General features: G+C 32.5%; 1 protein-coding gene across 1 annotated transcript; it reads left to right on the top strand.

The window, feature by feature from the left end:
• The first annotated feature begins 2,516 nt into the window (after window positions 1-2,516).
• Window positions 2,517-2,933, top strand: LOC138341332 (uncharacterized). The gene has a single exon (XM_069293081.1). The coding sequence runs from the start codon at window positions 2,517-2,519 to the stop codon at window positions 2,931-2,933; it is 417 nt and encodes a 138-aa protein (XP_069149182.1).
• The last annotated feature ends 21,711 nt before the right edge of the window (window positions 2,934-24,644 follow it).

The following is a 24,644-nucleotide window of genomic DNA, read 5'->3' as shown; positions in this document are numbered from 1 at the left end:
CTTCCTGGTATGCCACTAGATAAGGATATTGACTTTTGAATTGATTTGGAGTCGGGTACTCGCCCCATTTCAATAACCCCTTATAGAATGGCTCCCGCTGAGTTAAGGGAGTTAAAGGCCCAACTTCAAGAGTTGTTATGCAAAGGCTTCATTAGACCAAGCGCTTCCCCTTAGGGTGCTCCTGTTTTGTTTGTGAAGAAGAAGGATGGAAGTTTTCGAATGTGCATATACTACAGACAACTGAATAAGGTAACTATTAAGAACAAGTAATCTCTTCCTCGCATTGATGATTTGCTTAATCAGTTACAAGGCTCTTGTACCTTCTCAAAAATTGATTTGAGATCTGGTTATCATCAATTGAAAATACGGGCAACGGATGTGCGAAATACTGCTTTTCGGACTAGGTATTGACATTATGAGTTTTTTGTAATGTCTTTTGGGCTTACGAATGCCCCTGCTTCTTTCATGAGTTTGATGAACGGGATTTTTAACCAATATCTGGACCTCCTTGTCATCGTATTCATTGATGATATACTGGTATACTCAAAGAGCAAGAAAGAACATGAGGGACACTTGAGAATTGTATTGGAAATGTTGAGGGAGAAAAAGCTTTATGCCAAATTCTCCAAAGCTGAGTTTTGGCTAGATTCAATGTCCTTCTTGGGGCATGTGGTTTCTAAGGATGGAGTGATGGTGGATCCTTCTAAGATCGAAGTAGTGAAGAGTTGGGTAAGACCTACTAATGTTATAGAGGTAAGGAGCTTTGTTGGTTTAGTTAGCTACTACCGTCGATTTGTCAAGGGATTTTCCTCCGTTGCTTCCCAATTGACAAATTTGACTAAGCAGATTGTTCCATTTGTATGGTTAGAAGAGTGTGAAGAAAGCTTTCAGAAACTCAAGACCTTGTTGACTACCGCACCAATTCTTACCCTGCCAGTGGAAGGTAAGAATTTCATTGTTTATTGTGATGCATCCTATTCCGGTTTGGGTGCAGTGCTAATGAAGGAAAAGAATGTAATTGCTTATGCTTCGAGGCAATTAAAGGTGCACGAACGTAATTATCCGACCCATGATTTGGAGTTGGCTGCAGTAGTTTTGCATTAAAGCAATGGAGACATTATCTATATGGGGTTAAGTGTGAAGTCTATACAGATCATCGCAGTTTACAATATGTCTTTATTCAGAAAGATTTGAGTATGAGACATAGGAGGTGGATGGAACTACTAAAGGACTATGATATCACCATCTTGTATCATCCAGGAAAAACTAATGTTGTGGCGGATGCTTTAAGTAGAAAAGGCAGGAAGCATGGGAAGTCTAGCTCACTTGCAGGTTTCTAGACGCCCATTGTCTAGACAGGTTTAGACTCTGGCTAATGACTTTATGAGGCTGGAAGTACTAGAGAAGGGAGGATTTTTGGCCTGTGTGGAGGGAAGATCTTCCTTTCTTGACAAGATTAGGGGAAGCAGTTTACTGATGAGAAACTGATCCGGATTCGAGATAAGGTATTGCGAGGAGAGGCTAAAGAAGCAAAAATCGATGAGGAAGGTGTTTTGAGAATTAAGGGAAGGGTATGTGTACCCCGTGTAGATAATTTGATTCACACTTTTCTTGCAGAGGCTCATAGTTCAAGGTATTCTATACATCCTCGTGCAACCACGATGTATCGTGACCTAAAGCAACATTTTTGGTGGAGTAGGATGTAGCGTGACATTGTTGATTTTGTTGCTCAATGCCCGAATTGTCAGCAGTTAAAGTATGAACACCAGAGGCTTGAAGGGACACTTCAGAGAATGCCCATTCCAGAATGGAAGTGGGAGAGAATTACAATGGACTTCGTGGTAGGTCTTCCAAAGACAATGGGTAAGTATGACTCTATTTGGGTGATTGTTGATAGATTTACTAAGTCTGCTCACTTCATTCCGGTTAAGGTGACTTACAATGCAAGGAAGATAGCCAAAAATTATATCTCAGAAATTGTTCGATTGAACGGCGTTCAACATTCCATCATATCAGATAGAGGTACGCAGTTTACTTCTATGTTTTGGAAAACATTGCATGCTGAATTAGGTACAAGGTTAGATCTTAGTACTGCATTTCACCCTCAGACCGATGGACAGTCTGAGCGAACGATTCAGGTTTTGGAGGATATGCTTCGTGCACGTGTGATAGAGTTTGGTGGCCATTGGGATAAATTCTTACCCTTAGCAGTGTTCTTATACAACAATAGCTATCACTCAAGTATTGATATGGCCCCATTTGAGGCACTATATGGGAGAAGATGTAGGTCTCCTATTGGGTGGTTTAATGCATTTGAGGTTAGACCTTGGGGTACTGACCTTCTGAGGGAATCGTTAGATAAAGTGAAATGCATTCAAGAAAAGATGTTAGCGGCTCAAAGTAGATAAAATGAATATGCAGATCGAAAGGTTAGAGACTTGGATTTTATGGAGGGTGAGCATGTTTTGCTGAAGGTTTCGCCCATGAAAGGGATGATACGGTTTGGTAAGTGAGGTATGCTTAGTCCGAGGTACATTGGTCCATTTGAAGTTCTGAAGCGCGTGGGGGAGGTAGCTTATGAATTAGCCTTGCCCCCAGGGCTCTCAGGAGTACACCCGATATTTCATGTGTCTATGCTGAAAAGATACCATGGGGATGAAAATTACATCATTCGTTGGGATTCAGTTCTTCTTGATGAGAATTTGTCTTATGAGGAGGAGCCTGTTGCCATTTTAGATAGAGAAGTCCGCAAGTTAAGATCAAAGGATATTGCATCAATCAAGGTTCAATGGAAGAATCGGACAGTTGAAGAGTCCACTTGGGACAAGGAGACTGATATGCAAGCAAGATATCCACACCTTTTCACAGATTCATGTACTTTTTCTCGCCCTTGTTTTTCTTCTTGTGATCGTTCGAGGACGAACGATGGGTAATTTGGTATCTATTGTAACAACCTCTTTAGTTGTTTCGAGCAGTAGAATCACTATGATAAAAACTGACTGTGTCGACAGACCGTCATAGTCACGACGGACCGTCGAGGGTCTTCGTGCCAAACCATTTAAACTCTGAAATTTGGGTACAGAGAATCAACTCTTAGAATTTTACGACGACATGGCAGCACGGACCGTCGTAGGCACGACGGACCATCACGAGTGGCATAATTCCATCTGGGTCGGATTTCTGCTAAAGTTTTTAAGGGGCGTTTTGGACTATTTATTACAAACTCTATGGAATTACGGGATAAGTTTAATAACTTATTTACTTGGGGGTTAAAAGAGATAACCTGTAAATAAATAGTGGGTTACTTTTATCAACTTTTATACCTAATTATATGGTAATAAGGGTAAAACAAAGGGAATTTCAAAGAGGAGAAAATTAAAAATAAAAGAAAAGAGAACGAGCGAGGGAGGAAGAAGAATGAAGAGAAAGCAAAAAGCATTGGAGAAGTAGATTGCTTGATTCATGATTCCTCGGTGGAGGTAGGTTATGATTTATGCTATTTCATAGTAAACTCTTAATAGTGAATGATATGTATTGGGTAGTATTGTAAAGTCTTCTATATGCTTAATTGTGTGCTTGCATGATGTGATTATGTAATTGTAATGGATTGGAAAGATGAGGCTGTGAATCTTAAACCTTAAATCCACTTTGTTAATGATTTTGCCTTGGTATAAAAGAAGGCTTGATGAACTAAAAGAATGAGATTAGGGGATCGGGTATCTCGAACCGACACGTAGAATTAGGGGATCAGAGTGTCACGTACCGACACTAGGAATTAAGGGATCGGGTGTCACGAACCGACACGTAGAAGTAGGGGATTGGAGTGTCACATTCCGACACCAGGATAATAAAGAGAGTAAATCTTTAGGGGATCGGAGTGTCACGTGCCGACACCAGGGTGATAAAGAGAATGAATCTTTAATTATGTTAAAATACTCGAATTTAAAGAACCTATTTCCCAAATAAGTATGGTGTGGAGGCTTGAGTCCTCATAGATGTTGTTGGTTTGTGGTCAGTGGTTATGGTACTTGTTGTTGTCACCAGTTGAGTATAGTAGTCGATTTTTTGTTATTATCTGATGTATATATTGCTTTCTATTTTGAGTTGGCCGATGATACTTACTCACTACTTGTGCCTTGTACTGACCCTTACTTGTAATTTTCTTCTTTGTTATTTGTGGAGTGCAACAAACGTGCCATCGACTTCAACTCGTCCTCAACTCTAGCAAGTCTTCATCACGTCAGATTTCAGGGTGAGCTATTGTTCCTAGCTCGGACTGGATTCTCTCTCATTCATGTCTTGATGTCCTTGAAGTTCCGACATGGACCATCTGTTTACTTATTTTAGCTTCCTGGACACTCTTAGATTTAGTAATTTGATGATAGAATGTTCTTGTGGTGATGACTTCAAGATTTTGGGATTAATAAGTATTAAATTTTAGAAGTTATTTATTGATTTCATTAATGAGTTTTAAGCCTTCCGCATTATATTCTGTTTATTATGGTTGAAATGTTGGGGTTTAGATTGGTTGGTTCGCTCACATAGGAGAGTAAGTGTGGGTGCCACTCGCGGCTCGTTTTGGGTCGTGACAGGGGAGCCCCCCTAGAAGTAACATGACGTATTTGACCTCACGGAGGTCTTGTACAAACTAATAGGCATCATTCATCACATTGTCATAGGAAATATAGATGAAAATTTAAAACATTCATAACACATCATATGCTAGAATCATTACTTCATATAAACATAAAATTGTCATAATACATAGTTAGACTCTAAGTCTCTTTTGCCATCTTAGACTCAAATTAAATAGAGTAGAATAGGGACACGACCCTTAACAACATAAATAATAACTAAGATATTACACAAATTTTGAATAATAACTTGACATAGGAATTCCTTGAATCATAAGTCCCTTTCTTGAGTTTGGAAACATGTATAAATCCCTTCACTTTAGGAGACATCCTTTAGTCATCAATCAGCTACACTTGGTGTAAAATTATGAAGAAGAATTATATAAGTACAAGAATTCACTAAGTATGACAATCATGCAAAAACATTCCACTTAAACAGGACATTTTGTTAGAAATCACGCAACATTTTTGTTTAAATAACCTTCATAAAAATTGACACAATTACACAATGTAGTTCATATACTTCATATAGGTATAGACAGTACCTATGTAAACACACCAAATCCACATATATTGCATTTAAGCATATAAATCATATTTAAACATTAACTCCCCAAGTAACCCTCTAGTAAAACTTGGTGCAATGGATGAATAGTGTCTCAATCCACTTTCCACACTCAAGAACCAACATTAGGGCATCTCCAAACGTACCCTCTATTTTCCTGAGTTCTTTATTTTTTCAGACAATCAACTCAAACCCAATTCTCTATTTCACTATCTAAAAAAAAGCTTTTTTCTCTCTCCTTAATGTTATATTATTATTTATATTTCATTCTTATTTTCTTATTTCATAATATCAATAACTAGGGAAATTACTTGTGCTTCACGGGATTGAACTATGTTATTATGCTCACATTGATCATATGGTAAAATTCGAATTTTTGATATATACACTTCATTGTCAAGATCATTTTATCTCAAGGGAATCCAAAATCATAAAAGTGTTATATATTTTTACTTTTTGATTTTTTATTTAAAAATTATGTGTCATGGAGTAATTTTAAGTATAAGAAAGAGGTCTAAGAAATCTCTATGGAAATAGTTGATCAGAAGTAATGAATTTTTTTAAATGCCATGAACTTATAATGAATAACATCAGACATTAAATAGGAGAACAAAAATCTTCGAACTACAACACTCCCAAGTAAAGTGGAACATCATGTTCGTACATGAACATAATTAACTAATTCAAATGCATGACCTTTGGCTCCTTTATCACGACTCTAAATTTATTAATATCATAAATGTTTTTTCTCATCGTCTCATAATAGTCACTACTATTGCTTAGATTTCATATCACTATTCCAACTTATTTGGAATTGAATCATAGTTATTGCTATACTTATAATGTAATTATTAACCAAGAAGTAGGTGATATCATTTATAATTGGACATTCTAAATAAAAAGTTTTACACATAACATATTAAAATCTGAAAGCATAATTTTCTGAGTACTTGAACTCACAAATACCCACAAATAATAATTATGACAACCTTACTTTCCTAACATTCAATAAGAAAAACACATGTTGCTTAACATATTTTTTAAAAAGAAAGTCTATCGGACTGATCCAAGTTTACATTTCACAAATATAATTGAAAAACAAAAAAAACATTATTCAAAAGAAATAGTTATCACTACGGGGAAAATAATCTTCAGAGAAAAAGATAAATGTCTCTAGAAAAAGTCCATGGTAAGATTGAATGTAATGACAATTAATTAGGCTCTAGAACTCATTATTAGTGTGCATATTTATTGTCGATAAAAAATATTTTTGTTCTAGTGTATTTTGGATATTTATTTGTTTAAAAAAATCTTGATATCTTATTATGCCTAAAAAGTAGAGACGACGAAATATGACAAATAAGTTATCTTGCGATAAAAGAAGAGAATTAATTGTCTCTATACTAGTATTCTAAGAAGGGTTCAAGGACATATAAATTTTTCATACCTAAGAATGAGCAATCAATACTAACTGTAGCAAAGAAGAAAGCAATCTGTTTGGGCAATCTATTTGGTTCCTTTAACACACTTTAAAATTGATTGTGTATTAGTTATCATATATTAATTGTTCTGTCACTTTAACATTGATTGTGTATTAGTTATCATATATTCATTGTTCTATGCTATCAAATATAGTAAAACATATAAGAAACTTTCCCAAAATGTATACGAATAAAACTAATAAAGAACTAAAAAAAAATTCAACCATCCTAAAATAACATCAAAATAGAAAAAAGAAATTGCAGTAGATACATGAATTAATATGACTTAGAGTAAAAGATTAAGCTTCATTAGATAGGAGGGAGAAAATTTTGAGTGATGAAAAACACTTCATAAGAAATTTAATTGATGTATCGAAATTCAACTACCCTATAGGAAAAAAAAACATATCAATAATAGTTGTAGAAATAAATGTTGTTATTGAAGATCCAAATATAATTAATTGAACCATTTCAACAATTTTATTAGTTGTGGATGGAGAGGTGCAAGATTTAAAACCATTTTCTTTGTTTACATGAAGAAACCTACAGGAAGGAAAGAAAGAGATAATCGATTTTAATCATCCTTGATGAAATTTTTAACAGAGTTCAAAAAAGGTCACTAAAATAGTAAAATGAAATTGTCATCGTTTCACGAATAATTATAACTTATTGGAAAGATTAATCTCCATGAAATAGGAGAGTGAAAACTGTAAGGAATGAAATAAACTTCATAAGAAACATAACCAATGTATTTGAGTTCGACTACCCTATAACGAAAAAAGACCTACAAAAAATAGTGGTAGAAAATTCCTCTATTTATATAAACAAAATGTAGGTCACAAATCTTTGGAAAAGTTACAAACCTTATGAAAAGGTCAAAACCTTACATTAAAGTTACAACTTTTCATAAAAGTCATATCTCTTCATAAAAGTTGTAAATCTTCCTAAAGGTCACCACCTTTTATTAAAAATCGGAACTTTTCACATTTGTCATAACTCTTCATGAAGTAACAACTTTCCATACAAGTCATAACTCTTCATGAAATGGGAAGGATAGTTTTAATAATAGATAAACTTAAAGGGGAATCCTTGATTATGATGGCGCCACGTACACGGGCCTAAACTTCTCTTATATATATATATATATATATATGATTTCTTATTTATGAAAATAATCACTCTATAATCTTTTATGTAATTCTTTTTTTATTTTTTTTTCAAATTCTTGTTTTAATACAAATTTATATTTTATTGTAAATAACATTATTTGCGAAAAATATTATTTATAATGCATATAAATGAACGACTCAAATAAAAGTGAAATCACTAACGAAATATAACTTCATGATAAATTTTGTATTATTATAATGTTTATTTTAAATCTTACATAAATACTCAACATTCAAGATTATTACGTTACTCTTATGTTTGTTCTATTAATGTATTAAAGAGTTCAAAATGAGCATTTCTTGTGTGTAGCTAAATATTGTGTAAATTAACAATTTCATCTTGTATTCAATTGTTTTGTCTACTAATTTACTTCCCATATTCCATTTTGAACTATTGAATTAAATATTTTCACATTATTTAAAAAGTATAATTTATCACAATAACATAAAAGGTAGATTATTTGAATTATCACGTTAATTTTTTTAATATTTCATAATGAAATATAATTATTATCTAAATTAAATATTTAAAATGAACAATAAAATTAAAAAGACAATAATGTTTTTTAGATGTTATGTTATATAGAAAATAATGACAAATATTTGAGATTTAATTAATAATCTTATATAATATAAATAATAGTAAAATAACTTTTAGTCACGTATTTAAGGTGACATTTTCTTTTTAAAATAGAATAAAAATGATTAATTTGGCTGAAGTAGTAACCAGTTAAATTTTATATTGCATTAGAAAATAATTATAAATGATAAAGATTAAATTAGAAATATAACAGAAATAATATTATAATAGTCAAAACGTAAAATAGAGAGGTAAAAAGTAATTCTCCATATTTGGAGAACTACTATTCACCTCTCTATAATAGAAGAAATGAGAATTAAATGGAGAGTGATTGGAGAAGCTATTATCTATTTTACTCTCCAAATATAGAAAATAGAAAGTAAATTAGAGATGGGTCGGAGATGGTCTTAAGGTCACCAAGGTGCACATTCATACAACATTCTTTTATTTCAAACATAGATATTCATGGAAACATAGCATATCATGAGACACATATATCACATATGACCCAACATACTTCATAGGCCACGTAGGAGACACATTTCAAGATAACATACTAGTCAAAACTACCAATAACATCATAATAGGCATTAGTCAACAAATACATGCTTGGACTTTATTTAATTAAAACATCATAAGACTTTACTCATAATCTCAATCAAAGCCTACTAGTGCAATGTACATGTGAAGCCCCATAATGTCACACATACCAAGTAAACTCACAATGAGACCACAAGCCTTATCATTTACATCATACATGAATGTGACAACTATAGTCAACTACATGCATAAGTAGGACTTTCATTATATCATAAAATCAACAAATATCCTTAGCATGCAGCATTTACAGTTACCATAACCCTTGGTTAAAACACCAAGCACATCAATGCGGACTCACGCCTCCTCGTCATACTCATTTGGAAATTTAGTTCATTAGATTGGATATATTAACATATTTCAAGATTCATTATCTTTATTCCCCTCATGTCGGTACGTGACACTCCGCTCCTCAATATACTATCCTGGTGTCGGAACGTGACACTCCGATCCTCATTCTATCCTGGTACCGGAACGTGGCACCCGATCCATATTCTATCCTGGTGTCAGAACGTGGCACCCGATCCATATTCTATCCTGGTGTCGGAACGTGACACCCGGTCCATATTCTATCCTGGTACCGGAACGTGAAACCCGATCCATATTCTATCCTGGTGTCGGAACGTGACACCCGATTCATATTCTATCCTGGTACCGGAACGTGGCAACCGATCCCCTAATCTCACCACTTTCGTTCATCAATCCTTCTTTTATACCAAGGCATCATCATTAACAAAGTAGATTAGGGTTTCTTTTCAAGATTTTGGGATTTAATAGCTTCACCATGCTTATTTATTCACAATTACATAATCACATCATTCATGCAAGCATACAATTAAGCATATAGAAGGTTTGCAATACTACTAACACATATCATTCGCTATTAAGAGTTTACTACGAATAGCATGAAAACCATAACCTACCTCCACCGAAGAATTGAAATCAAGCAAGTTAATCATCAAAGCTTGGTGCTTTCCTCTTCTCTCGATCGTTTCTCTCTCTCCCTTCTTGTTCTTTCTATTTTCTTATTCAAACCCTCTTTCTTTTACCCTAATTAGTATATAATTAAGAATAAAAGATGGAAATAATACCCCACTAATTAACTTAAGGTTACCTCTTTTAACCCCCAAGAATTTGAGTCATTAATATAAACCCACGAACTTTATAATTAAGGCAAGAATAGTTAAAAATGTCCCTTAAAACGTATCAAGAAATCCGACCCAAACTGGGATTGCACATTCTATGACGGGCCGTCGTGCCTGCGCCGGTCCGTCCTGCAGGTCGTCGCAAAGTTCAGAGACCCAAATTTCCACCAAGAGTCTGTGACGGTCCGTCACACCTGTGACGGTCCGTCCTGCCATTTCGTTACAAAGTTCAGAGAGTCGATTTCATCACCCAAATTTCAGAATTTCTAAGTGTTTTGGGACGAGACACCCTCGACGGTCCGTCGTGCCCATGACGTTCCATCGTGGGTTCCGTCGTCTCAGCCTGTTTTTCCAAAAATAAAATCTGCTGCTCAAAACGACTAAACAGGTCATTACAACACATGAGAACGACACCTTTCCAAGGACCCTACAACATTTATACACTGCACATATACATACTTCTTTAGATCATATACTTGACATTATAACATATACTTTAATTTCATGTTCAAAGCTTAATCATGCATTCATATTCTTGTATATAGAGTAATCACCTTAGCAAATATTCTATCAAGGTACACATGTGCAATCTTAAGGAAAATTCTCATACTCTTATCCATACTAGTACACCTATCAAGTCATCCTAGTTAAGATACATTTTCATACTTTCATGATCATTTACTCTACAAGCATAGTAATGGATAATAGTGCATATGAGAATTAACCTTTCATTAAATACTATGAATCTATCCTACTCATACACATGCATGAAGTGTGAGTGTGCGTACATTGGTCAACATGATCATATAATGACTATCAACATAATATTGAGGCAGCCACCCTCTAAAGATCACAATTCACATCCATGCATAGACCACCCACCGCATTATAGCATATGAGACAAGTCATCTTCAACATTTGAATCTAAGACTTCTAACCATGCTTTAGACAACAAATTCATGTAGGGGGTTATACATCAATATAATTTCATCAATGATAGACACATAGACAATACCTAACCCTAACAGCTTCATTGAAACATAGTAGACATTATCATTACCTAAAACATGATACTAGACATATAAATTCATATATGTCTAGCATTGGAAAGTAGACATATAACTTCACATTGTGTGATCATCATAACCACACATTCACAATACAACCATTTGAATTCAAGGACATGATCATAACTATAGAGAATGAAAATGAAGTAACACCTCCACCATAAGCGGACCATACCACACAATGCCATTCAAGGACAATTCAACAACAAATTTTATACAAAGTAGAGGAAATAGGGAAATCATACAAATTCTCCAAGCTTTGGTATTCATTGATCAATTACAAATAATTCACCATGAATTCATATAGAAAGCAGTAGCAATAGAAATAATAAAGTAATCGAACCAAAATTCAATCGATCTAACATCAAGATCATAATGCCAACATTATAGGCTAAATTGAGAAATATGAGGATCGTGGGTTCTTCATGAAATTGGATTGAAATTCATTACTAAAGAATAATTCAATAATCAATTCATCATTACTATGCTTTTGAATCAATTTGACAATAAACCCATGGCTAGATTGAAAGATAAGGATTTGTATCATAGAATCTTCTTTGAAAACCATTGAAAGAACTCCTTAGGTGAATAATTAACTAAAGGGTGAAGGACCATGATAACTTGATGAAGAAACCATGAAAATCCAATCGCTACGATGTTTATGAGCTTTATCTCTAATGGAGGCTTCTAGAGATAGTTTGTTTGAGAGGGAATGGTGAAATTTGATGCATAAAATTGGAATGGGGTTATGATGTTATTAACGAAATTACTATACACAAAAATAGATAAAATAACTGCCTAAGGTGTATTTTGTACGCAGGATGAATTTCCCATTTACCCCTTTAATGGACAGTGTGCTGTTAGACATTACAGATCAATGATGCAGCGGAAATATAGAGTAATAGACATACCTCAAGCCATTGTTAGTGATATAGTTGGAATCTACAATTCTTCTTTTCTTCAAAGATCTTCTAAGTACTCAAAACATCACTCTTAGATGGTATGGAATTTTTGTATGTAATGTGCTTCGGGACCTTTGAATGAAATGACATATTTACAACCGTGCTTCCATCAAGAACGTTTAAGAGGTTATGAGAAGTTACCAAGCACTAGAGTAGTAGGATAGTGGATTCATGTAGTGGGATAATGGGCACTTAATCATTATCCCATTAGTGGGATAATGGGTAATTAACAACTTTCCCATTAGTGGGATAATAGATAGTTAACTACCTTCCTATTAATGGGATAATGAGATCTTAAATATCTTCCCATTAGTGGGATATTGGGTCCATGAAGTGGAATAATGGATCCATCTAATATGGACCATATCGACATTAACAAAACAGCTAACATTCTCCCACTTGGCCCTATATTATAATCCATTTAATGAAATATAATACACGAATTATGGCGATAATTTCTCTTGATGAGAGTAGTATTTTCCATGTATCACAATGCATTATATCTCTAAACTTTAACCCATAAAATTAAATTAATAAATTCAATATTTATTCAAGGTACATACTTCAGTGATATTTTTTAAATTAAAACTTAATGTGCACACAATTAATGAGAAATATCATATAAAATAGAGTTTTGTAAGAATTCATTGTCATAATGAAATTTTACATAGTGGAATTCAGTTCCATTGGGAGTACATGATCCTTAAATATTTGTGGTGGCATGCCTTTAGTTAAAGGATCAGCTAACATTTCTTCAGTGCTAACATGTTCAATGAACACTTTCTTATTCAACACATTCTCTTATGGCTAGATATTTCATTTTGATATGCTTGCTTCGACTACCACTTTTATTATTCTAAGCCATAAAGATAACAACTGAATTGTCATACAATAATCTAATGGCATACATAAAGATTCGACAATTCTAAGTCCAGAAATAAAACTCTTTCACCATAAACAATTTGAGGTAGTCTTGAAATAAGAAACAAACTCAGCCTCCATAGTAGAAGTAGTAAGTTGAATCTAATTGTCACTTCTACAAGATATAGCTCCATTAGCTGACATAATTATGTAACCTCAAGTTATTTTTCCTAAATCAATTTAGCCAACAAAGTATGAATAAGAGTAACCAATCACTTCCAAGTAATCTGATCGTTTCTACATAAGCATGTAGTCTTTTGTTCCTTGAAGATAGCTTAAAACTTCCTTTACAGCTCTCAAACGGTAAAGACCTGGATAATTTGATATCTTCCTACCATTCCAACAACAAATTATATGTCAAGTCTTGTACAAACCTGAGCATACATCAAGCTTCCGACAACAGAAGCGTAAGTAATGTCCTTCATTTGTTCCCTCTCAAGATCGTTATCGGGCACTGTTTCAAGTTGAACTTGTCACCCTTAATGATTGGAGTTATACACAGTGAACAATCTTTCATTTCGAACCTCTCTAAAATTTTATTGATATCGGATTCTTGAGAAAAACCTAAGGTTCCTTGATGTGTATCGCGATGAATCTTAATAACAATAACATAAGATGCATCACCCATGTATTTCATATGGAAACTTTTAGAGAGAAATTATTTTACCTCATGTATCATTCCCTTATCATTACATGCAAGTATGAAATCATCCACATATAGAACTAAGAAACATATTTTCCTCCCACTGATCTTATAGTATATATATTGATCCATAGTGTTCTCAACAAAGTCGAATGAAGAGATAACACTATGAAATTTCAAATATCATTGACGGGAAGCTTGTTTTAGTCCTTATATGGATTTATTTAACTTGCAAACTAAGTGATCACCATTAATAGAGGAGAATCCTTCGGGTTGTTTCATATAAACCTCTTCTTCTAGATCACCATTCAGAAATGCAGTTTTTACATCCATTTATTGCAATTCTAAGTCAAAGTATGCTACTAATGCCAATATTTTACGCAAGGAATTCTTTTTAGACAAAGGAGAAAATATATGTGTAATCAATTCCTTTCTTTTGAGTGAATCCTTTAGTAAAGAGTCTTGCTTTATATCTTTCTATGTCGCCTGATGAGTCCTTTTTAGTCAGGAAAATTCATTTACATCCAATGGTTTTAACACTACTAGGAAAATCGAAAAGATGCCAGACCTCGTTAGTTTTCATAGAATTCATCTCTTCTTTCATGTCATTGTACCACAATTCAAACTCTTAAGAATTCATTGCTTGTGAAAAGTACTCAGGATCATTTTCAACTGCAATGTCAGATTCTGGCAAATATACAACAAAGTGACTAGAAATTGCTGATTTTATTTCTCTAGTAGATCTTCTCAATGTTGCACCAACATATTCCTGTGGATTATGTTGTTCAACTGGTTGTTCAATAATTTCAGGAATTACTTAAACTTGATATATATACTGTTTTCAACAGCTTATGGAATCTCATTGATTGGTTGCTCAACACCCAATTGAACTTGAGGGGTATTTTGTACAACAATAAATTTTTGACTTGAAGTGGAAGGTTGATCTCTTATATAAATTGTATTTTGAAATTGATCACTCCCACTAAGTAAGTCATTTTCACGAAATTTTGAATTTCTTAATTCCACAATCCTAGTACTTTTAGATGGACAATAAAATTTGTATCCTTTAGACATTTCGACATATATAATGAAATATCCATTAATGGTCCTAGGATACTGTTTCTTATATTGTAGGTTGTAAAGTCTAACCTCAGACGGGCATCCTCATTCAGGTATATGTGTCAAACTAAGTTTTCCAACATTTGAATAACTCAAAAGGTGTCTTCGGAACAACCTTGGTTGGAACTCGGTTTAATATAGACGCTGTTGTCTTAAGAAATTCAATCAAGAAGGATTTATGAAGCTTATACCTGCTTAGCATACTACGCACCATGTCCAATAATGTTCAGTTTCATCTTTCTGCTACACCATTCTGATCTGGAGAACCATGCATAGTATATTGGACAATAATCCCATTTTGTTGAAGAAACGTCGCAAACAGAACTTGTGCTTGTCCATTTTCTATATATTCCATAATATTCACCACCTCTATCAATTCTCACAATCTTTAAGTTCTGGAATATCACAAATATTGGAGAAATTTCCATGTTGCGTAACTGCAAAAACTATACATACTTAACATTATTTGAGGCAAGTAATATAAAGTTTAACCTACTGACATAAAAATTGCATGTGACCTAAATTTTTAATTCAATTAGATTTATATTTATGATAAAATAATCATTTTAATAACATGATATTCTATCTTTATAAAAAAAACTATTAAACTCTCATTCATAATTCCTATGGGTAATTCTGAAAAGTATTTTATATTTCATTTTAATTAATTATGCAACTTAATAACAAAGAAACTAAGTTATAATATCATGCATAATTAATTACAATTCTAATGTCAAAAAATTTCTTTATGTAATCCTTAACATCTAAAATTTTATTCAATTAAAGATGTCGTGACTAAACTTTAATGAAATAACTTCTAGATCACTTAGACATTTGTTTCTTTAACTGATCCATAATATAATATATAATATCATTACATTAAGATTGTTGTGGCTAAATCTCAATCAAATAAAAAAATATGAATCACTAACTCATAGATATAGAGTTTTGCTAACTTCTCTGAATTCTAAGTCAGATTGACTAGAATGAAGTATTATATTTAGTTAATCAGTCAACAAGTACCCAAATATAATCAAACTAACCAAATGTCTTTGGCAGACCAACAACGAAATACATTGCAATTCTTTCCCACTTTGATTCAGGAATGGACATTCTTTTAAGTGTACCTCTATGCGTACGATGCTTGTACTTTACCTAGTGACAAATTAGGTATTCGGCATACTTTACATAGTGACAAATTAGGTATTCGGCAAAAAAATCAACAATGTAAAATTCATTCTACTCCACAAATATTGTTGGTCTAGATCACAATACATCTTGGTTAGATAAGGATGTATAGAATAACGAGAACTATGAGCCTCGTATGAGTCAAATCTTCAACACAATGTACTCATACTCGCTCCTTAAATTTCAAGACGTCTTCTTTATCAATCACAACTTCCTTAGCCTCTTCGTGCAATACCATGTGTCGAATTGAACTTTGCTTCTTATCATCAAACTTCTTTCTTTTAAGCTTGTCAAGAAAATATCTTGCCTCCACACAAACCAAGAACCCTCATTTCTCGATTACTTCCTCTCTCATAAAGTTATTAACCAGAGTTTTGACCTCTCAAGCTTACTGGCATCTAGAAACCAGTAAGTGGACTAAATTTCCCATGGTCCCTTCTTCTCTACAAAGGGCATCAACCACAATATTATATTTTCTTGGGTGATACATAATAGTTGTATCACATTTTTTTTGTAAATCCATTCACCTCCTTTTCCTCAAATTCAATTCTTTTGAGTGAACACGTATTGTAAATTAAGATGATCTAATACACTTTACACTTGACCTAAGGTAGATAGTGCCTCTAGTGCATCAATGCAAATACAACTATAGCAAACTCTGAATCATGGATTAGGTACTTACGTTCGTTCACTTTTAGTTGTCTTGAAGCATACTCAATTACATTGCTATCCTGCATTAGTAGTGCACCTAAACCTAATAATATGCATCACAATAAAAAATGAAGTTCATACCATCCACATGCAAGGCCTGAATTGGTGCAGTAGTCAATAAGATCTTGAGTTTTGGGAAGCTGTTTTCATACTCATCTGACCATACAAAGGAAACATTTTGTTTGGTCAATTTGGTCATTTTGGAAGCAATGGAAGAAAATTCCTAAATAAACCGACTGTAGTAGATAGCTAAAAAACAATGTCCCTTACCTCTGAAATATTAGTAGGCCTTACCATAAATCGTCATTGCTTCAATTTTTGTGGGATTCACCATCACTGACTCTTTAGGAACCATGTGCACCGAGAAGGATGCTGAATCGAGCAAACACTCACACTTGGAGCATTTGGCATAAAGCCTTTTCTCCCTTAACAAACCTAATACAATTATCAAATGCTCTTCATGTTATTTTATGGTCTTGTAGTAGATAAATATATCATCAATCAATACAATAACTAATAGATCTAAGTATGGCTTAAAAATTCAATTTTTTTCATCAGGCTCATCAAAGTAGTAGTGGCATTCGTAAACCTTAAAGACATTACCAAGACCTCATAATATTTACACCTTGTTTAAAAATAGTGTTTGGAACATTCGTTGCTCATACTTTAAGTTTATCATAACCGTACCTCAAATTAAATTTTGAGAGCAAACAAGCACCCTGTAACTAATTAAACAAGTCATTGATGTGACGAATGGAGTAGTTGTTCTTAATAGTTACCTTTATTCAACTGGCCTTAGACGATGAACATTTGAAAACTTTAATCCTTCTTCTTCACAAATAAAAGTGGAGAACCCCAATGAGACGCACTCGGTCTAGTAAAACCTTTACCTAACAAATCCTTAAGTTGGGCCTTGAATTCTGTCAACTCAGGTGAGGCCATTCTATAAGGGGAATGAAAGTGGGGTATGTCCCTGACATTATGTCAATATAAAAATTAATATCCCTAAAAATTGGCATATCGGGCAGGTCTGCAAGAAAAAACATCCACAAACTCACGAACTATCAAAACAGATAAGATCAAAGGAACTTTTGAAGTATAATCCCTGAGATTTGCCAAGAATGTTGTAAAACCCTTACTCACCAACCTCTTAAAACAAAGTATAACGATAATACAAACTGGTGCATAAATGTAGTTACCCTTTCATACCAATGAATCTATTCCAAGCTTCGCTAAAGCTACCATCTTACCATTACGGTTTAAGATAGCAAAATTTGGAGAAAGCCAAGTCGTACCAACAATTACATCAAAATCAACCATATCCAATGTAATCAACTCTACTTAAGTTTTGCTCCCAATAGAAGTCAATAAGTAATATCTATACACCTTCTCAACTAAAACAAACAGACCGAAATGAGTAGAGACACGAATAGGCATATCAAGTAAGTCACAGTGCAAATCAAGTCCATTAGGTAATAAGGAAGTTACATAAGAAGATGTGGATCTTGTATTAAACAATAAATAAGTCATGCGATCACGGACTAGAAGAGTACATATGATAACAACATCGGATGCCTGTACCTCTAGCATCCCGGGGAAAACATAAGTGGTAGCCAAGGTAATGGTGGACACAAGTAATTGTACGAAAGAAAGAAAGTAATGATTTTTCCTAAAGTCTTATAGCTTTTGGAAGAAGGTAAAAGTTTCCTCATACAGTTCACAAGACTCTACTAGACTTGTCCATATATGATAGGATCACTTAACATAAAGCTCTGATACCAAGTTTGTCAAAATTCAAAAATTTGATTCATGAGTGACACCCACAATGAATCTGCTAGAGGGGAGAACGAATGATTTTAACATCAACATGTATCAATTGTTCAACTTACGGAAAACAACCATAATGTGGAAGATCAAAACTTATTAAACTAAAAATAATAAAATCCTCTAGAGTATTACAAATTATCCGAAAAGCTATAAGTCATCATATCAAGGACATCTATTTTCCATATCTAAATTAATAAAAAAATTAAATTTAATAAGCTGAATAGTCTATGTCTGAAATCTAAGGACATCATTCCATGATTGTGTGAATCTAAGACGAACTAGAAAGAAAACCTTTACCTGAAATCTAATGTATCATCAACTTCGACTCGCTATCTGCTCTAGACAGTCTCTAGTATATCAGATTTGTGGTGGTCTATTCGCTGTAGCCATTAAAAAGGTAAATCAGATTATTGAAAAGTGAAGCACATACGTTCCTTTTATAAGCTTCTATTGGTAGTGGTCTAGAATTATTATACAGATTTGTATAGGACACCATGACTTTTCTATTATTTGTATAAAACATTTTTTAGTATATACGATATAAATTATATAAATTTGTAACAAAAATTTGTTTTAAATTACAAGATAAAATTGATGAACAACCATTCAATTTATTTATTTGATTCTTGGAAAACAAAGGTTTATATCTTGTATCATCCTGCTGAATAATTGATTTATATATATATGAAGGAAAATTCAAGTTTTGGTATTTCATCTTCATTGTAAGTGTTATATTTTTCATTTTTTATTTTTTAATACAGCTTTGTTTGGTTTATGAGAATAAAAAAGAAATCCATCAAGGATATTTTTGTAATTAAAATTTTTGAGTTTTGTTCCAACTTTTAGTATGGTGTTATATTATGTTATGATACGATACGTTGATTCTCTTCTAGCAGAGTGTATCCCATTGTAAATCTGAGAATAATATGTAATCAAATTTGTTGATGCTTCCAATGAAATCTCATACACAACGACTAAGGATGATTTACTCTTTAGATATCAAACTCTCATTAGACATCCCATAACCATTAGACTTCTGTCGTAGAGGAATCTACTAATCATTGAAATCCTTGTCATGTTCAACTACATGCCCCTAATTCACTAAAATCAACATGAATTTATACATTCATCTTCAATCGAGAATAAGGAAAGTTGTAGCCTAGCTTTTGGGTGACCTCTCGTGATCCAGATAACAAATTTGGACATTTTCCTTTTTTAATGACCTCAAAATGATGTCACACTACCAAAAATAGTATCACATTGTTTAAATTGCTGTGAAGACACTAACAACACATAAAACAAAGATGAACAAATTTTAGAATCCAGATGGGAAGCGCTAGACCCACACTAGAATTTCCAAAAATGATTTCGTTAAAGGGTCCAATTTAGAACCCCAAACTTGTCCTCAAATGGAAGACAATTCAGGGCTCAAAATAGCTTGAATTCAGCAAATGCAAATACGTCACCAAAAAGAGAAAAAACGCCATGGAAGCCCACAAAACACAATTTTTACCTAAAACTCAGAGTTCACCATGCTCCCAATCACCTAAACGTGTAGTCCCAAGCTTACTAAAAAACCACTTTAAATCACCCAATTCGTATCTATATAGAAGGAGAAATTACAGGAACAAGTTTAGGAATAAAGTTGATCCCTGATCATTTTTTATGACAACAGAGGTGCTGCTTAAGCGACCAACAAAGTCACTAAAAGAGACAGGTCAACAAGAGGTGGGCTTTGCTTCTGTGAGTCCCTTGTCGCTAAAGTCATGCTCACTTAAAGGCTCAAATCCATGTAATAACTCCAAACTTATAATGACAACACATTTAGACAAAATTTCATATTGCAGAGATGATAGTAATGATGAAATTTCATGTTGATACTCATAGCTTCAATTACCACAAAACCCAATTTTGACAACCTTAACTCTCCAAAACTTTGAAACTTTCAAAAAGAATCACGGGTTTTTAATCAAATTTCAAAAACGACTTCATAAACGAATCAAACATGACACTGGGGAACTATAAAAGGGGTAAAATTGTATTTTTCTAACAATTTCCCAAAATGACATTCAAAGTCATTACATCTAGTGACCTCTAGCCATGGTAGCACATATCCTCAACATGATAGAGAGAATAGAAAAAGGAATCTTAGTAACCAATGGAATCAAGTACTCACAATATGAAAGAAAGAATAAAATTCTCCTAAATTCCAATAGACTATTATAGATACATAAAAGACATCCGCAACGATTTTATGGACTTTACAAGTAACTTCTTGTACTTGTGAGAGTAATGAACGAAGCCTCGCTCAACCACGCAAAAAGGTAAGCCAGCCCAAATACGAAACATAAATATATGAAAGGAAAAAATAATTAAGGCAATAAGCAACTCCTTTTAAAAAATGTTTAAAGATATGTGGAATGTCCATACAAAGCCATCCGAATCAACTAAAAGTCGTTTCAAATTTTAGTACAACTCAATAAGTCTCAAAATCATCCAAAGGAGGGAAATCCACATAATGTAAGAGGAGACAACACATCCAAGAAGTATGTTGATCAACCAAGCAACACATTAAGAATCTTTAGAGGAATTATCTTAACACCACTATCGATCATAGGTCAAAGGTACTTAACACTACTAAAATATTTTTACTCTATGCTTGTCCCATATTCAGATATTGTGTTGCAATTTCTCTACAAATGATATTTGCTTATACCTCGTTCTACTAGTAATATTTCACTGTGTGTATTAGGCTATAAAAGATAAAATAATGAAGTTTCAATGAGAATTTATGGTCATGGCTGACCACAATCATTTTCTAAACAAAAGACAATTATTCAGAACCTTCTGCTAAGATAGTGAGACCATCACTATTTATAAGAGAGAAGTTTTTCCGTGTGATGAATATGAAGATTACAACGAAATAAATTGGGTAAATTAATATTCCAGTGATTACATTATTACAAAAGATAAAAGATAAAATATAAAATAATGTGCGAAATTGAAGTTTCAGTGAGATATGGCCATGACTTACCACGTTTAGTCACTAAACAAAAGACAATTACTTCAACTGTTCTACCAACGTTTTCCTAGGAAGAAAGGGAAAAAGAGGAGTATAGGATTGGAGACAATTAAATGATAAATAATATTTAAATGCTCAAATGTACTAAAATTTTTATGAATATTACTTTTTTCTAGAACAAAAAGAGGTTGGTGGAAATCACATACCAAACAATTGTTCACATCGTCAATTGAATATTAATTCAAATATGTGACCTTTTTTTCAAAACATAAAATCTTGAGATAAAAAAGCCAAATTACAAGGGTTAGGATATTAATTAAAGTCTCTAATCTACATTGACAATAAATTATGAAATCTTACCAGAACTAAAAAACAAACGAACTTTAATAGACCGAAAAGTCATATATAAATTCGACCACCTTCTAGTATGCGTCACTCATTATTTCCAAATTATTCTTATTTTTTTGTCATTCTTCTTTGTTTCCCTTTGAAATAATTATCTTGATCGTTCTTGAATTCACAAGTATTTTTCAGTCTCGTACTCCTCCTCACCGATGACTCACCTTCTTGAGATCTTTAATGTGCATTATATGCCCTTTTTCTTAATTTTTTGTCTGGTTAATATTGGGTTGCCTGCTAAATCTAATCCACACACAATTTAGCGATAAAATTAGGGCTTCCTACCCATTCCTCTCACAACAATGACTCTCAGTTTAGGGGCGATAGAATTTTGAAGCATATAGGCAATAAACAATGAAGTTGTTGAAATAAATGAGAGATATTCAATGTTTCAAAATACATCTTGTGCTAACTTAATTTGGATAATATGTAAATCCCAACGCGTCTTAATTTATTTAGTATAATACAAATATTCCTAAAAAAATATAAATATTAACACTAATAACGAATATATAATCCATGTTTTATGCTCCTTACACTGTAAATTTTACTTCAAAATGAGTTTAAAAAGAAAAAAATGACTTTTGGTATAAAATATGTCATATACTCCCTTCTTTCGGATTTTATGTAACACTATTTTATTAGCAATTTGTAAAAGATATATGACATATGCCTATATTCTAAAATGATCAATCTATAAAAAATTTTTTATTATTGTAAGTAAGAAGTTCTTTAGTCACACAAATGTTACAACGTATTTAAGATGCCAAGTTTTAGAACTTTTGTTTCATGTAGAGTCAGAGTAAGCATGTCTTTAAAGATAAAAATATATGAAGTTCAAAGTCCATCATGTTTCAATGATGAAAATATTTATTTTTTCATAATAGATCAAAGAGGAAAGAGCTCACATGAAATAGAAGAAATAAAGTATTATTTTTAATTGTCAACCTTTTAGTTTATAATTAATGTACAAATATAAGTAAAAAACTATTACATGTAGATTAGCAATGTATTTACCTATCTTAGGAAGTCGAGATTCCAAAAGACAACAATGCTTGTGAGATCTCATCACATCACTCTTTTCTTCATATAACATAATTCTTTCTTCAACTTATTGTTTGAAAATTTTGGAAATTTTATCCTACGTACACATAGCATGAATAAAGATATAAATAATCACATTACCTATTTGTTGTCAACTTATAATCATAAAATGCAGATATATACTTTCATCCTCATATTGCTACTACTGAAAATTATAAACACTCCATAGAAATGAAGATAAAAATATGCATTTGAAGAGAAATTACAAATATTCTTATGAACTTATTGAGAAATAATGATTGTTAGAGTTGCTAGTTGTAGGATCTTAGTAGCTATGTTGATTGACTAGTTGAACATTCAATTTATTGGTAAGGGTTAGACTCCTACAATATAATTTCCTCCTCCATTCTCTTTCTCTAACCCTAATTTAATTTCATTTTACTTTTTTAAATAAAGAAAAATTTCTAATTTTGAAAGACACCAACAATAATATGAAGTCTTTTCTCTTGGAAGACTTAAGAAATTTGACTTGTCAATTTTTTTTTTTAGTTTTAGATTTATTTTAGTGTACCAACAAAATAGATATACAACATACATTTGGACAATGAAAGTAGACAAAACTACTGGAGATTATTTGGAGAAAATTATCAAATCTAACAATCAATTAGTGATTTTATAAGACTAAACATGAATCAGCTAGAAAATTCGTTATTATAAAATATATTGCTAACAATTTTCTCTAAATATTTTAACAATGTAGTTTTGATGTGTAGTGATAGTATTTTTTTTTTATTTAATGATAAAATGGAATCAAGAACATTTTATTTGAAAATAAAACAAAATTTAGTGCAGATTGTACCAATTTGTGACACTTTATTTGTGCTACAACACTTGAGCTATAGAAAATAAAATATATCTTTCAATATATTTTGTATCTCATACATATTTTTTATTATGTAAGAATCATCATAAATGTGGATGAAGCAAAACATTAGTGAAAACTCATAATTCTTAAAATATTATAAGTATAAAATAATTAAAAATAAATAAAGATGAATTTATGAAAAAGATGGAGTATCCTTCAGTTTGTTCAATAATCTGTAGAAGTCTTTGCAAGTATATATGTCATCAATTTATGAATGCACTCTCATCATCTTCTTCATCAGTAAAATTTGTTTGATATAGACAATTAAGCGGCCCTTTTAAAATTTTCATACTTAAACATAACATTTTACATACAAAATATGAGAATACATCGACATCAATTAGAAATGAAATTCGAATATTTGGCAGCCATCATTTACCGATTTTCTAATCCATGACATTGTGATGGACATGACATTAGTGTTATTTTTGAGGAACTAAATCACCCGGTGAATTGTGATCTAATTTTTTCCCCTTAAAATAGGCATACCTTGCATAATGAGTAGTCATTAGATTCGTAAAAAATATAGTTTAATCAAATATGAATTGAATGAATCAACACCAGCTAATGTGAATGTGGTAAAAAGAAATAAATATTTTTTCGATCATTGTATTTTGTCATATAAATCATGGTATATAAATTGTA

Source organism: Solanum lycopersicum, chromosome 1 (genome assembly GCF_036512215.1).
Source record: "Solanum lycopersicum chromosome 1, SLM_r2.1".
Lineage (NCBI taxonomy): Eukaryota > Viridiplantae > Streptophyta > Magnoliopsida > Solanales > Solanaceae > Solanum > Solanum lycopersicum.
This window is presented reverse-complemented; position numbering and strand designations above follow the sequence as displayed.